Source organism: Orbicella franksi, chromosome 5 (assembly GCF_964199315.1).
Source record: "Orbicella franksi chromosome 5, jaOrbFran1.1, whole genome shotgun sequence".
NCBI classification, from domain to species: domain Eukaryota; kingdom Metazoa; phylum Cnidaria; class Anthozoa; order Scleractinia; family Merulinidae; genus Orbicella; species Orbicella franksi.
In genome coordinates this window covers 32,581,105-32,596,979 of record NC_138149.1, presented here as the reverse complement: position 1 = coordinate 32,596,979, position 15,875 = coordinate 32,581,105, and the positions used below count along the sequence as shown (strand labels likewise).

Below are 15,875 nucleotides of genomic sequence, written 5' to 3'. Positions count from 1 at the left end.
AAGCTTCTGTCGATGCTTCTTGGACAATCTGCACAATAATGAAATTAGCATTCGGTTTTGTCAGAATTCGCTGGAAGCGTTAAATCGATGAACGTTTTTAATAATAGAAATGACGAATTCAAAGAAATGCGAAAACATTGAATGTGTATTAATTCTGAGTAACGTCAGAATCTAAAGATATGACTTTAAGATGAGTATAATGGAAGCAGCCATTTCTTCTTAGCTTAATCCGCGCGAAAACAAGCGAATAATATTACAACAAAGAAACGTATTCTTTGCGGATTAACTTGCTGCAAATGATTTTTTGCATTATATTAACCGTGTCGCAGGTTTTCGATTAAAAATTTGACGGCGGGTGGGACGCAAATATATACAACCAAGGGAATGGTGAAAAACAAAAGAATGGCTACTTTCCAGGGAAGATGTCGAATTCAGTTTTGTGACTATTGAACGAGAGATAAGCGGCCATGAAAATGATTCAGCGCGGAATCAATTAACCGCGCAAGCTTAAGGTTTTCTTTATCTCTACTTTTGCGTGGTTGATTGAAATGCTACACATATCATGTTCGTATTATTAAAAATCAAACGTTCAGAGCAGACCCTTTTTTTCTGGTTCGAAGTTGTGCGCGAGAGGAAGTTGAATTGCGAGACCATCAGCAAGCTTAATCAAAACGCGAATCAGTTGTGGCCTACTTTGCCGGTCTTCCGTCTTCGTAGAAACATCGAATAGAAGAAAAAGGAAAGAAGGAAAACTTCCTGTGTTGTTTGACAACTAAGATGAAACACGGGACTTACTGAGAGTCAGCTTTTATTTATATAATGAAATTCAAGCGGGTTTTCATTCTCAAACCCTTTTCAGTTCAACTTCTGAAAGCATAAGCCCCACGAAACAGATGTTTTGTTATAAATAAACATTTTAATCATCATTTTCTTTTGTTTTGAATAAAATCTCTATTTTACATACACATCGGCGATCTATGTTTTGCGAGCTACTCCTTTTATCGCTCAAAACAACTTACTTTTTCAAAAAAAGAATTATCAAGAAGGATGTAGCGCGTTTCAACTAGGTAAACTTGACTTTCATTTCATATTTATAAACGAAAGAAACCGCACAGTTTTTCCCCATTAGTCGTCCATCCTCGGCAAGGTGATTCACTCTACGCTGAATTATTTGACCGGAAAAATTAACAGGCAAAAACCCAAATGCATTGAAGGTCAGGAGTGGTAGTTTTGCAGCGTCTTGTTTACTGTGCTATTGTAATTTTTCAAAGCCAAGACACACTGAATTAGTTATGAACTGTAGAAAATCAGCTGCAATGTTTCAAAACAGAGGGAAGTTTAGTTTTGATGAAAAGCGACGCACATTGTTAGTATTGAAACCTCCTCAAAGTTATTTAGAATATACTCTACATTTAATTCTAGCCCGATTCAATTTTTTTTACCTTGTAGTTTGTATTGGTCACGAAAATTATTTACCCCTTAGTTTTTGAAGCCAGAAGAACACTTCAGTTTCCAATAAGCAAAGGGCTCGGTATATTTTTCCTAGCCATCTCTTCTGTCAATGACAGTTCCACTGTAATTTTTTAATTCCACCAAGAGTCCACCAAAGAATTTCGGCTCTCTGTTCATCTGGAGCATTTTATCGCTCAAGTTGTTTGTTATAAGCATACATCGGTCCCAGAACGCTCGCCGGTCTCCATCCACGAGAAATGGCTTTAACGGGTAGCTTATTTCCGGGCCATTGTACGTGTATGCCATGTAGAGGCATGTTAAAATTTCCGCGCGCAACTGAGCTTGGTTTGGGATTTTGTCCGACAGAGTTTCTTTAAGCAGCATAAATAAGAAGACAAGATTGGGTGGTGTCAGAAAAGCTTGATCCTGCCATCCTTGCAAGAGTAACGCCCTGTCAACTCCTCGCAGCCATAAAATCACTTCTGACGCGCGGAATCGCGTTATATTCTTGCAGTGGCAGCGGACGAAGTTTCCAAGACAGCGCAGGGCGTCGCTGCTGATCATAAACGAAGAAATCGGCTGTTTGGCCTTCGTAGAAGGAACAGCAACGACCTCGCTGACAACTTGCTTGGAGTCTGTCGAAGTGATTGGCAGTTTAACTTCTCGGTTCTGCCCGAGAACCGGCGGTGCTGCGTCGGTTTTCTCTGTTTCGCTTTCCTTAGGCTTGTTAGATTTCGCCGGTGCTGGTTCGATTTTGGACTTCATCTTCTTCTTGCCTACATTGGCGCATTTGTGGAGGTACGCGGCAAGCGCGTCACACGTCGTTTGCGGCGCCTTGTTCTCTTTGGCATGGACGTCGCTAGTGACATGATAACAGTACTTGCAGTGGTACGATTTGGCGCTCTCGCGAGCTTTGAGATTCCATATGGAATATTCGTGGAGCAAATCTTTCCGATTAATGGAAAGTGTGGCACCCATCCTTGAAGAAAACGGATGAAGCCTTTCTCTGTTGGAAACGGGTAGAAAGATACTTGGTATCACACTCCTCGCTAGTTTGGCGTGCGCGCTACAAGCTACGACTCAAAACAGACCGTGGCTGTGAGCAGGTGGCAACGCATTGGCGAGTTCACAAAAAATGAAATCGATTGTGTGACTCGAGTCGTATTTGTTTTTATGTTACGCGGGTTTAGAACCACATGACCGAGCAGTTGCCAATGGCAACGAGACTTATTTAGTCATGACACCCTCTTGGGGACAAATCATCCTGGGTTTGGCCAATCACAGGCTGCTTTGCCAGACTTACATGTATCGTTCGATATATTTCCGCCCAAGAGGTGAAACGAGACTCGAAACAAATTATGTCAGAGTCACTTAAAAAGCTTATAAACGATCGGTCATAGATGAAAATAGATCGCACAGGAAATTTGCATAGGAAAAGGGTTTTGAAAATTCTTGTGCGTTTAATTCCAGAAAAGAAAAATTGTTCGGTATACACTGCAAGAAACTACTGACATCAAATATGACTAATAAATGAAAATCTATTCATACATAATTCCTAGACACATTTGTGTCGGGTTTTTCAATCAAGGCTGTCTGATCCTATTTCTTTTGTCGCTTCCTTTTGATCGAGATGCAACGCGAAGATCATAGTACTTTTAATGTTTTTCTTCGTCTAAAAGCAACAAAGAGCTTTGTTAACAGCTCTTAAAAAGTTTTATCGAAAGGCTTTGAAAAGACATCATGGTCGTCATATTGATCACGAAACTCTATACCATCGCCAAAAATGTGGCAACATTCGATTTGAGATGATAATTCTTGTATGAAGTATTCAGTTTCAACATCCAAGTGGGACAGAAGGAGAGGGGAAAAAAAAAATCCATATTTGCAATTTAATTCAGGAAGAACCGGGAAAGAACCCACTTGCGGAATCGTTTTGCGAGGGTTAATATAAATTGCATTAGGGTAAAATGTTGATTAAAGCCTTCGCTTATCTAAAAAGCGATGAAAGCAAAAGGTTTATGAAATTTTTACAGTGGAAGAATTACCGCTCACCGATGACGTGCTACTGTCAAGTGCAGGTGGAACCTGGCGGGTGATTGAAAATACCGTCAGATAATTTTCGATTTGGATTTTCTACTTAGCCGTCAAAATGCGACGCACGGTTTTGAAGAATTTTCTCTTCTTGAGTATTGTGTTCCTGTACGCCCATCTCTGATAACTTTTTCGTTTCTTCTATTTATTTTTGAGGTATATTTATATCGAGAAATAGAAACCGTCTAGTAGGAGAAACTTTAGCGGCTTACTGAGTAGGAGCGAAGTCAAAGTGAGAAAAATCTAGCCAGAAAAAATTGTCACGTTTCAAGTCATTCGGCAATCACTCGCTTCCTTTTAGCGATTTGACTAATTGACAGGATGCACCGAGATCGAAGTATTGTTTTGAACCCAGTTGAAGTGTTTTAAATGTATTATGCGTCTTCAAAAGAGTTGCTACCGCCAAATCAGAAAATTGAGTCAAGTCATTGACAACCTAGGCAAACTATGTCATGTATATTGCGGGATCATAAAACGAGACTGCATGGAACTGTCTGAATCGAAATGACCCGCCGAGCGTATTCTGATATTAAACTGGGATTTACAGCAGTATATAGTGTAATGGCGCCAGCGGTCTCTATAGAGCGTTTTCACTCACGTGGTCTGGAGCCATGCAAATTTATTGAAACAAAAGGAAGCGTTTACAAAAGAAAAGAGTTCAATTCCCACAGGATTGCTTTGGAACACCAATATGGCTGCCGTGACGTCATGTGTAAACGCTCTATTCCAAGGCCTCAAAGCCCTCTCACCTAGTTATTTATTTGGCCGCTTTTCTCAACAAAGTCCCGGACAGTTCCTTACGTGAAAAGCAGGTTATTTTGAAACACCAGCAACGATCACCTTGTACCTCGTATCCCGTATCCAACCTAAATTTTATTTGGACACGATTATTAAACCTGTTAATACGATCTCTCGAAATGCCTGATATAAATTACAAATGAAAATGAAATCAAGTGGAAGCTGTGAAATTTACGAACAGGATTCGATTGGAGTCGAATTTAATTGAACCGATCATGACATCATTTGCAAACAAAACTATCATAATTTGTGCATTTCATTGATCATGAAAAAATTCTCGGGCTCAGAGTCTTATTTTCTTTGCGATCTGAGAACCATTATGCACGTCGGCTATCGCCTCGTGGATCCACAGCTACTTTGACAATGTTATGACGAAATTCATGATCAATAACAGGATTAGCCTGCGAAAACAGCCGTCCTTCTTCGCTCCCGGATAACGGGACAGACGCATGAAAAACTGACGTCAATTTGTTTTACTGTGGTCACAACAACAAAAACAGCAACAACAACTAGCTTTGCTTGCATGATCATAAAAACATAGAGTGTTTCAAAAGCTTTTGTAAACTTAAACTAAAACAGTAATGATTATCGAGAACGTAATCATGACATAACCAGTCAGAGACAGAGGCGAACAAACAACTAGAGCTTAATATACTTCTTTGTAATATTTTGACTCCAAAAATCCAAAATAACATCCGCAGCTTAACTACCGTAGCTGGAAAACCAAATTATTTGAGATCAGCTCTTAGTGGGTTATGATAACTCTTGATCTTCCTCGGATATAACTTCTCATTTTAGGTGTGACCTCGATCTAGTCATTGATTCAGCTACCCAACTAAAGCCATATTTTGTCGTCTTCCTTCAGCCCTCTCTGCAACTGTGTGTGCGTCACTCACCATACTTTCCGGTCACGATCGAATGCGTGCGCTCGCACAGGCAGCCCAAGCTCTCTCTATGAACCACACAAGCGACACGATATGACATCGAATTATAAGGGTTAATATGGGATTTTCTACAAGATATCCATGGAGGTAGTTTAAGTGAAAATTCTCAATAAAAATGGCTTACCTTATTCCATACGTGTGTTCTTTGCTCCTGGTGTGGTTATTTTGCCGATTTAACTTGATTTAAACGACGTTTTTGAATTCCGCTTTTCCCTTCATAAAGAGAGGACTTGAGAGAGAGCTTGATAGAGAAGAGCCCAAAAAAACGGCGGGAGCCGAATTTTTTGGCCGAGGAAGCCCGGGTACTAGAAGATAGGACAAGATGGCGGCGGCCAAAACGGTTTCAAAACGTTGTAGTTGAACAATACTTTTTTACGTTTTTATTCGGAAAAAGTGCGTCGAGTTTCCTTTGCAAAACAACATTAGCACAATGTACCATCCTTCAAGAGGCGGAGTTCGTGGAGGACAAGACCAGTTCGATTGGGAAGATGTGAAAGCTGATAAGTACAGAGAAAGTTATTTAGGTGAATTGAAGATTTAGGGCTTTAATTGCTATTCTTTATTCAGTTCAAATTCTTATTTAATTATGGAATCTCGGAAAAAAAAATGAACTTAGAACCCTTGGTATTTTTTCAGACAACTTCACAGTGTTAAATTTATTTTAATGTGGCTCACATTTATTGGTATCACGGCATCAGTTAAATACGTTTTCTAAAACATTACAAAATTATATTTTTATCTCACAAAAGGTCATTCAGTGAAGGCTCCTGTGGGAAGGTGGCAAAAAGGAAAGGATCTTCACTGGTAATGAAAACTAGCAACAGTCATAGTTAGCCCCAGTTACTTTCCTGTGTTGATCTCAGTCAAGTGATCAAACAAAAAACCAGTTCGAATTCAAGCCGATATCAACACTGTGAAGGCACGATGGTCTCATGGTTAGTGTGCTCGACTCTGGATTGAGTGGTGCAGGTTTGAGCCTTGGCCTGAGGACGTTGTGTTGTGTTCTTGGGTAAGACACTATTGCTTACTCTCACAGTGCGTCTCTCCACCCAGGTGTGAGGTCAAGATGGCTGGATATTGGCCAAGTTTTTTTTTTTTGCGTGTTTATGGACGGAGTCGAGGTCCATAAACGTGCAAAAAAAGAGCGAGGCCAGTGTCCAGTGATCTTGACAGAAAAAGCTTGGTCAATAAAGGATTTATTATATGGTTTTTGGGGAAATTTTTCTTGCTGGACACAGAGGGTAGTCCCGAGCGGGCAAGATAGCTCCATCTTGCCTGCTCATGTAGCCAATCACAGCGCAGGATTTGATTCATCTTGCCCGCTCATGGAGCTGGCCATATAATAAGAATAAGTACTGGCAAATGTAATACCCTGTGATGGACTAGTATCCCATTCACACTCCTAGTCACCTCATGCGACAGAAACTGAAGATAAGCCTAGGCCTGAGGGGTTACCTGGTGCATATACAGACTTTACCTTTACCTACAATTTACACTGTATAATAGTTGTGTAATTGGGAAGGTTTTTGAAGTTGTGTTTTAAATTTCGTGTCAAGATTGCTTTGGACCACACAGAGAGAATACTGGGCCTGGGTCATTTCTGTACAGACCTCACTACACTTGATCCACTAGACATGGCTCTCACCTTTGGTTAATAATAAGATTTATATCTTGCCATAGAAAATAGAGCCAATCAGAATACAGGAAGACTGTTGTATACTCCACGGTATTATCCCCAACCTGCCAATCGTACCCTCTACATATGTGTTGGCCACTCTATTTTCTATTGCATGGTATAAAATAGTTATGTAATGCTTTCTTGTGGTATGTCATGGATTATCCCACTTGTCGCTTGTATTTTCTTGGTATACACACTTGCCTTATGGCTCATTTGTATACTGCGAAAGTACAAGTGACTTGTGCAACAATCCCTCATATACCACAAGAACGTGTTTTATAACTAGAATGTATAGCCATGTTGGATAGAGTACGTACTGTAAATCACATTTCACTTTTGTTAATTTCTCTAGGTACACAAAAAGTGGCAAAGGAAGTTCAACAGTGTCAAAGCAACAGGTAATTTACATACTTTATAGGTCGGTACAGTATATTCACCTCAGTGATATAGCATTTGTATCCATACTTACATTTCACAATTTTAAAAAGACTAATTTCTTAAAAGTGGGCAGTGACCTATTCCACATGTCAGCCACAAAGAAGCTATTAGCTATTTAAGAATACTATTTAACAACTCTGCAGATTGTGAGCATTCGGAGCCATGCTTTTGCTAGCCTGCTTATCAGGCGTATAAAGGGGAGGGGGTGGAGGAGAAGAAGAGATTTCCCCCCCCTCCTCTGTTTTTTTTTTCCCCGAATTCTCTTCCTCCTCCCCCACCCCCTCCCCTTTATACGCCTGCTACGCAGGCTATACTTTTGCAGTAAAAGTCACAGTTTTGAAAGTTGAGATGAAGAAATGTAATTCATATTTTTGATGTCAAATCTGGTCCATAGGAAAAAGATGCCATAAAGAAAATGGAGGCTGAAGCATTGGCAATAGCATTGTAAGACAAATAATATATTATTTAACACCATTCATGTATATAGCAATATTATTATTGTCTCCCTTCCAAGTCATAACTTTACATGTTCAAGACTGATAAAGAGGTGTCAGTAGTTTTTTGGATTATCAGACTGAAAGATGATTGCTTTTACATGACTATAAATAGACTGACCTAAACACAAACAAGCAAGCAAACAAACAAACAAACAAGCAAACAGCATGGTTGAGAAAACTAATCATTTGTATTCATACTTCTCATGATATTCTCAGCAACAAGGTTACAAGGTTCTTGATAGTTGTGATGCTACAAATGATGAACAAATGAAGTTGCTAGCATTACCTTTTTTCATCAACTTTGGCATTTCCTTATATGTGTGCAAAAGAAAAGTCTTCTTTACATTGTGTTAATGCACAAGTTTAAGACAAAGCCATACCATTCGCTTGTGACACCCCTCTCAGGTGTTACAGCTTATTGGGTTCAACAAAAAATAGATTCCCACACTGTTTGATATTGATTGTTTGATCACTTCATTTTGATGAACATGTTTTCTTGCTAATGCCTCACTTGTGTTTTTGCAGAGGGAAGGGATCTGGCAAGAAAGTTGCAACTGGAGTTACAAAACAGGTCTTGATCTACACACTCTGACCTAGAGTAGATGTTTTTTTTTTAAAATCTTTTCCATCAGTAAGGAATCAGCATGTAAAGCTAATTTGTATTTGCAATTTACATGTAAGGAATTGGCTGAAGTTTGCCGTAAAGGCCAAGTTGAGCGTGACTCCATGGACATTGAAAGGGTGGAAGGCATGGGATTCGGAAGGTGCATAATAATATTTTAATGTGTTCATGATTTCATTTTAATGTTCCTAAGCTTAAAGCTACTAGTATGAAACATCTGTAAGTATTATGTCCATGATTCACTTGAAGTTTCTAAAATAGCCAAGGATGCTTCATGTTTTGATTGCAGAATAGCCACAACCTTACAATTTACATATTGTGCTATAAACCATAGACTTAAATGAATGCTCTATGGATTCATTACTGTTGTCTTTATTATATGTACATGTACATTACTGGGTTTGGAAGACATTGGAAAAGATGCCATACAAGAGGAATCCTATTTTATTTTACTGCAACCAAAATTATATGAACAAATTGATGACTAATTAGATAGTAGAAACTGTTTGATCTAAAGTAAATGCTGCAACACTGTTATCTTCGCATTAATTTCCTTTTTCTGAACAGCTCAAGAGCTCGTCTCATGGATGGGCTGTCTGTGCCGGTAAAGGAAACTCTTGGAGCCACAGGCCCACAGCAGGTCAGAGGGTTTGAAACTATTTTCATATTTTCAGTTATTACGTCCCCACACCCTGTACCAGTTATGTTATTTTAAATCTTGTTAGTAGTTGCGCAATTGTAATGCAGATGAATGTGAAGAGATATTTTATTAAAAGATAATCAAATTTTTTTGGGAGATGTGTAGGACCTCACCATCTTTAGTGTGGAAATATCTTTGACTGAGAGTTTACTTATTCAGGTTATTTTCTTATATTTTATATAAGATTACAATTCTGTGTGAAAATAGCCTGGAAATGTCCTTTGAAACTGATCACTTGCTCTTTTTGTTGCATGTGATTGTCAATATGATGTCATGTTTAAGAGTACATGTATTTGCTCATAGAAGGCTTGAGTCAGGTTAGGCCCAATTCCCAGCATTTTTGGGAGCTCAGTTGTCATCCTCTAAAAGAGCTTAAAATTGAGTATGAGTCAAATAACAGTCTAATAGCCCTAATTGTCTTGCAAATTTTACCACTAAGCCTAAATTTTATCATGCAACATCCCAAAGAGGCAACAATGAAAAGAATTTAAATTTGAGAACAACATGAAGGTGCCTGAGGTGTGAGAAACTTTAATGTAAGCAAGACTTTTTGCAATGGGTAATTTTTGTTCATGCGAGGTAATTATGCATAAGAATTTTTTGTCATTTATTAGTTTATTACTGATACAAAAAGTTCTAATCTTGATAGGAAGGTGATGCAGATCCTGTCACTAAAAGCTTTCAGAAGACTCAACAACTTGAAAGGAGTTGTACAGAAGATGATAATTCCAGGGAAAAAACAAAGAAAAAGAAAGCTAAAAAAGAAAAGAAATCCAAAAAAGAAAAGAAACACAAGAAAAAAAGCCATGCTGATGACAATTCAACTTCAAAGGAGAGCAAAAACAGGAAAAGAAGGCATTATCATGAAGAGACTGACATGAAGGAGTATGATAAGACTTCTACACACACAAGGAAAAGAAAAACTGATCTTGACTCCAAACTTGATAAGAATTCTAAACATAAGAGACATGATTCTTCCTCTGAGAGTGAATCATCTGATGAAAAAGAAAAACAGTCCAGAAGGTGTCATGACTCGTCTGATCTTGACAGCCCAAGGACATCAAAACACGGAGGCAGGATGGACAATGAAAGACCACGACAAAGAAGACAACGTCATGACACCGATTGAAGTTTATGCTGATAAATCCATTTATTATAACTGAGAATATGCATCAAACTACATTGTATAAATAACCTTTTTAAGTCAGGGAAGACTACTTAATCACCAATGTAAAAGACTGTGTTCAAATCCAGATACATGTATACCCCTTTTAATACAGGCGTGCGGAAACAAATAATAACAGAGCGCATATTTTGCCATTTGGACTAGATGTTTTCACCAAAGAGGTGGAGGTCTTGGATAGTCAGTCCCTGCTGTACCACTGTTACAGTCTTGAGGAAACACTTCTGTTCACTTGTTCAGTCTCCACACAATTGGAAAAGCATCACTTGTGTAGAAAGGTTCACCAGGTTTTAATCCTCCAGTATAGTTTGGTGACGGCTCCCAAGGCCTCTCTGCAAATGTTGCATCTTCTCCCAGCCAGCGTGTGGCGACCACTTGTCTGCCAGCTGTGTCTACACTCTGCTTTGCTCCATGAAGGGTTCGCATGTGGAATGCTATACAATCTCCAGGCTGTTAAATCAAGGCAAGAATGAAAATGTAAATGAAAATGTAAACTATGAGATAGTTACCTACAATAACACTAGAGAATGATGACAGATGCTAGGAGTTTTCAAAATGCAGTTTACAGAGTATCTCAAGCCTGATACAATTGATTAGAATTTATTTTAGTCAAACTTTTTAAACATCAAATTTGGTCCAATTTTTGTCACTTTAATTCATGTTACGATTAATATCCATTCTCTGAGGTGGAACTTTGTTTGACTCAGAAACATCACTATGGCCTCAGGGTGGGCTACCTTTTTTCTAAAGAAATGAAAAAAAAGAAAAAAAGAAGGAAAAAGGAAAGAAACTGAATGTGCTTTGTGTGACTGTTGCTTTACTACCTTCAGCTAGAAGACATTAATTGACATTTATTGTATTTACCCATGAGGTAACAACTTAAGCAATCACGATGGCCATGCTGAGGACAATGCAAACAAGGATTTTAAAATTTATATTTTCCTTATAATCTCAAGATTGGCTAAATCCATCAAGTGTGTTATCGGCGTCAGAACGTTCCTCGTCAACATTCAAATCCCAGATAGAAATGCGAAAAAATTGGCTAAATTGTTGTCCAAAAATATTTGTTTAGTAATTGTTCTCATTGCCAAGCCAACCTTCCTGTTTTAAGTTAGTCATTACCTCCAGATCCCAAGCAGACAGCTGATATTTTTCTGGATGGGCATCAATATCAGGGATGTCTTCAAAAGCCTTGTCAGTATTCTCAATGTTTGGGTCTGTGTACTTATAGTTATTTGATGATGCAAACTTTCTTGGAATAAACCATTTTCCCCACTTGTGTGATCCACCAACATATTTCAGACATGATGCTTTAGACACAGGTGTTACAGGTATCCATAAAGAACAGTTCTGTCAACAGGGAAATGATATTTTATTTTAGTATATACCACACGAGTGAATAGTACTTTTCACACGCTCTGATTGGTTAACTTGGAGGTGATTAGCAAGTACTATTCACCTCCGAGCAGCCGGCGCGAGAGATTTTGAAATTTCCGACCGCTTGTCACACATAAAATAACATTTTGGTCCGCTAATTATTCAGCTTGTGTGGTATATACTAAAACAATTATTCACCTCAGTGTCAGTGAAAGTGATGGATATTAACCTTGCTGCTTCGCGGCTCAGTAAATATCCACCACTATTCACCGTCCACTTCGGTGAATAATTGTTAATTTTTTAATTTTCTTAAACTGGCCAAAAATGATCCACCAAAAAAAAAAGAATGATGCCAGAACAATTCTGTTGTTGCATACTAGTATCTTAGTGGTCAAGTTGGATACCCTTATCTTTTTCAAAAGAAGAGAGATGAACCTTCAATATATCAGAAAACGAACTCTTAAAATAATTTTATTAAAGTTTTTACTAATTAACATATGGAATTTCAATGAATTTAAACTGCTCAGTTGTCATTACTAAGTTTTACAATTTTTGTTACTTTGCCTTTCAAAAACTAAAACCCAGAAATCCATAGCCCAGCCTTTGTTTTTCATTTATATACAGTCAAACCTCAACTAACGGCCACCTCTCTACAATGGCTGTGTTTTTTTGGTCAGGGTGGACAGTCCATACATTCACTCTTATTTTAACCTCTCTACAATGGCCATTGCTCTACAACAGCAACGGCCATTAAAATAAGTCCTGACTACCAAAATGACCTCTTGCCAAGGGCCAATTAACCATTGACTGTTTCTGTTTAGTTTTAGTTTTAGTGACATATTTTGATTGTGCTATGAACAGTTTATATTCTAAAATGAGCATTTTTTAAATTTTTTAAAACAGGTGTCATGTTACACCCCTACTTCCTCAGAATGGCCACCCCTCTACAGCGGCCACTTTTCTCTGTCCCCAAGGTGGCTGTTGTGGAGAGGTTCGACTGTATGTAGTAAGACCATGTGCTGATCTGGAAATAATTGGATAAAAAAAAATTTGAGGACAGCCAAAAGCTCGCTTGATAAAATATACGTGTTAACTGGAGTTGCATGTCATTTCATTTGATGTTACCTTCCATCCATCCATGGGATAATAAGCCTGGTCATGGTGCCATGGTGTTGCCTTATTTGTACCAGGATCTTTAGTGAAGACGTGTTCATGATAAAATACTGCATACTGTCAAACAGATTACATGTGAGATTTCAGTTATACAATTTTTTGAACCTCCTTATTTTTCATTTCCCCCCCTTGCAGTACTCCTACTTATATTTCTCTCAATATATTTTGTCATCTGTGGGAAATTTTCATATTCTTTAAGCCATACGTACAATTTATTTTGTGTGTTCTACGAATGTGTCTATAAATTAAACTTTTGTCCTATTTTCAAGGTTTGCCATCTCTTTACTTCCCATCAGATAATGACATCTGCCATGGTTGCCATGGAAACACCAAGGGGCCTAGGACAAATGAATGGCAAAAAACATTTGTTTTATTCAACCTAGATTTAGAGAAATTACTGATCGGCAGTTTAGAGCTATTCGCCAATATCCCCAGGGGGGTACTCGCAATATACATGACAGGGGGTCCAACGGAGCTTCATATTGTGAACCCAAATAAAATACATGAGCCTGAAATTTTACACCAAAAAAAACCTGGCATCAAAATTTCCCACCTAAAAAGATACAAGACTTAAATACCTCAATACTGATGTATTACATTAAACAGACTTTTCTAATGCATGATTTTGCATCAACGATTGAAATCAGTATGTCATTTCATTTCATTTCATTTCATGTCTCTTCATTCTCCCTTGTGCTCCACATTTACACACAGGTCCTCATTGATATCACTACATCAGCGTGCTACTTTCATCCATAACATTCTGTTCCACTGCTCACAACAAAAATCTCGCTCTTAGATATGTAACCTGGCCCCCCCCCCCCCGCACCCCCAACTCCAGAAAAAAAAAAATACGCGTATTTTTTTAAGACCTAAAAAGATACGTGACAGATTTCTTGACCCAAAAAAATGCCGAGGGTGTAAATTTTCAACCCCAAAAATACGTCGGAACCACCGTCACGTATACTACGAGTAGCCCCCACCCCCGGCCAAAATCGTCTACCCAGATCGTTTCAACATGCCTCATCTTTTGCCCGGAGCGGGGCAAAAACATACCTCGGCTTCCATCAACTTTCCAGCTATTTCCCCAGCCGGAGATTTGTATACGAATTCTCTAAACTCGGGAATCTGACGCCAGTTGAAGTAATCATTGAAGTAGAACGACTGCGTTGATCCCTCGGTGGTTAGTCTTTCACTGAATTTGCTTGGATTTGCCTGGTTTTTGGCGATGCCTGTGGCCAACTTCTCGATCCATTCTCCGAAAACACCCCGCAGACAAACAACTCCCTGTTTCTGGAATGTCTCCAGTTCTCGTGCTGTGACAATATGTCTTGAAAATCCACCGGAATATTTGAAACAACGAGCCTGAAAACGAAAAATACGCCACATATTCTTCAGGCTAGAGTAGAGGTTAACACCAAAATATGTTGATGTCAAGGAAAGGAACAGGTGGCGATGGAAGGAACTGATGGCGATGAGAAAGGTCGCTGCCTGCCGGGACAGAGCTTCGTATCCCGATTCGGCTGTAAACAGAGGCTAGAAACTGAGTAAACAAAACAGGGTACCCAAGGGAGTGCACCCTCAACAGGATAACCACAGTAAACAACACGCAGACGTATGGTCAAAAATAGTGCCCTTAATAATTTTATCCGTTCAGTTCAATTAGGTTAATTGACACAGGTCAGGAAATTGTCAATAAAAAAAATTCCTCAATGTCAGGGAAAGTCAGGGAATTTTATTTTGAGTCTGGGAAAACTGACATTTTGAAGAATACCAGGGAAAATTGAAATTATACCAGTTCGTGTTGAAAACTCGTCAGTCTGAAATGGAGGAGGCCGGAAGCCGCTACCATACCTCACATATCAGTATTTATGTGTTCAGGGAAATTTTATTCCCGGATTTTATTTTTATTCGGGGAAAAGTCTGGGAATTTGAAAAGTGATGTAGCCACTGCATCTACATCTATAAATTAAACTGGGGACGGAGCAAAGCAAGCTTCTCTTCTCAAATGTTTTGACTGCTATGTCGGTTTTTTTACAGCACTTCAGAAAACAACTCATCATAATTTTCTCTGCAACGAGCAACGAGCAAACACACAAAGAGAAAAACGTCCTCGATAAAACTAAAACTGTTTTGAGTTGTTCAGGTTTACAGTAATACACAGGAACATTCAAGACTACGGTATGAGACCTTGTTCTTTACCCCCCCCCCCCGGGGGGGGGTTACTTCCAGAAAAATTAAGTGGGGGTGTGCGGCCCGCTTCCCAAAACCGTTACCCTATTTATGACCAAAATCTGCGATATTCCCTACTCTATTTATGACCTGGCCAAACATTCGAAACACTATTTATGACCTGACCCATCAAAACCTTGTTTCAGACCTGCGTTATGATTGGTTTCCTAGTTCAGACCAATGTTAAGTTACCATAAACATAATTTGTGAAGGGCTTTTGTTGTTTTTCTCTTCGATAATGATGAAAAAGTGGCTTCTTCTTAAAAACTTACCCATATGAAAGCTAGAGTGCAAAAACCATACCCTATTTATGACCAAAATCAGCTAAAATCTATACCCTATTTATGACCAAAACGGCTGAAAAACCATACCCTTTGGGGCCGCACATACCAATATAGCCCATATAAGGGAGTACCCCTCCCCCAGGGTTCTTTACTCTCGAAAAAACTTCACTAATGCCGGACAAAGGGTCGATACGGTATCTACTAAATATCGAGAATATCGAAGCCCGTTTACACCGATTACAAACGCCCTCAAAGTCACAACTGTAGCTGGAACACACACGAGAATCAGCAGCAAATACTGCGTTAAGCAATATTTAACATCCGGTGCTTCTTCTCGAACCGTTTTAGGGCCCCGTCCACACGTATCCGGATATTTTTGAATCCGCAACTTTTTCTTTCCGGATAC

General features: G+C 39.0%; 3 protein-coding genes across 4 annotated transcripts in view; 1 reads left to right on the top strand and 2 right to left on the bottom strand.

Annotated features, from left to right (window-relative positions):
- On the bottom strand, window positions 1-2,752 carry LOC145488306 (cyclin-dependent kinase 5 activator 1-like). Its single transcript, XM_081467144.1, has one exon. The coding sequence runs from the start codon at window positions 2,428-2,430 to the stop codon at window positions 1,543-1,545; it is 888 nt and encodes a 295-aa protein (XP_081323270.1). The 5' UTR covers window positions 2,431-2,752; the 3' UTR covers window positions 1-1,542.
- A 2,829-nt stretch (window positions 2,753-5,581) lies between these two features.
- Window positions 5,582-11,134, top strand: LOC145488303 (uncharacterized). The gene is made up of 8 exons (XM_081467140.1): window positions 5,582-5,809; window positions 6,035-6,089; window positions 7,316-7,361; window positions 7,796-7,845; window positions 8,424-8,469; window positions 8,580-8,662; window positions 9,088-9,160; window positions 9,870-11,134. Exons 1-8 carry the CDS (start codon window positions 5,716-5,718, stop codon window positions 10,347-10,349), a joined length of 927 nt encoding a protein of 308 aa, XP_081323266.1. The 5' UTR covers window positions 5,582-5,715; the 3' UTR covers window positions 10,350-11,134.
- Window positions 10,632-15,875, bottom strand: part of LOC145488304 (uncharacterized) — a 25,299-nt gene continuing 20,055 nt past the window's right edge. The window contains exons 2-5 of one of the 2 annotated variants that reach the window (XM_081467141.1): window positions 14,010-14,476; window positions 12,906-13,010; window positions 11,526-11,753; window positions 10,632-10,853 (exon numbers count right to left, since the gene is read on the bottom strand). In XM_081467141.1, the coding sequence (XP_081323267.1) occupies window positions 10,632-10,853; window positions 11,526-11,753; window positions 12,906-13,010; window positions 14,010-14,342 (888 nt within the window). In that variant the 5' untranslated portion in view covers window positions 14,343-14,476. Of the gene's footprint in view, window positions 10,854-11,525; window positions 11,754-12,905; window positions 13,011-14,009; window positions 14,783-15,875 lie in introns of those variants that run through there. The other variant, XM_081467142.1, reaches the window with a different exon arrangement.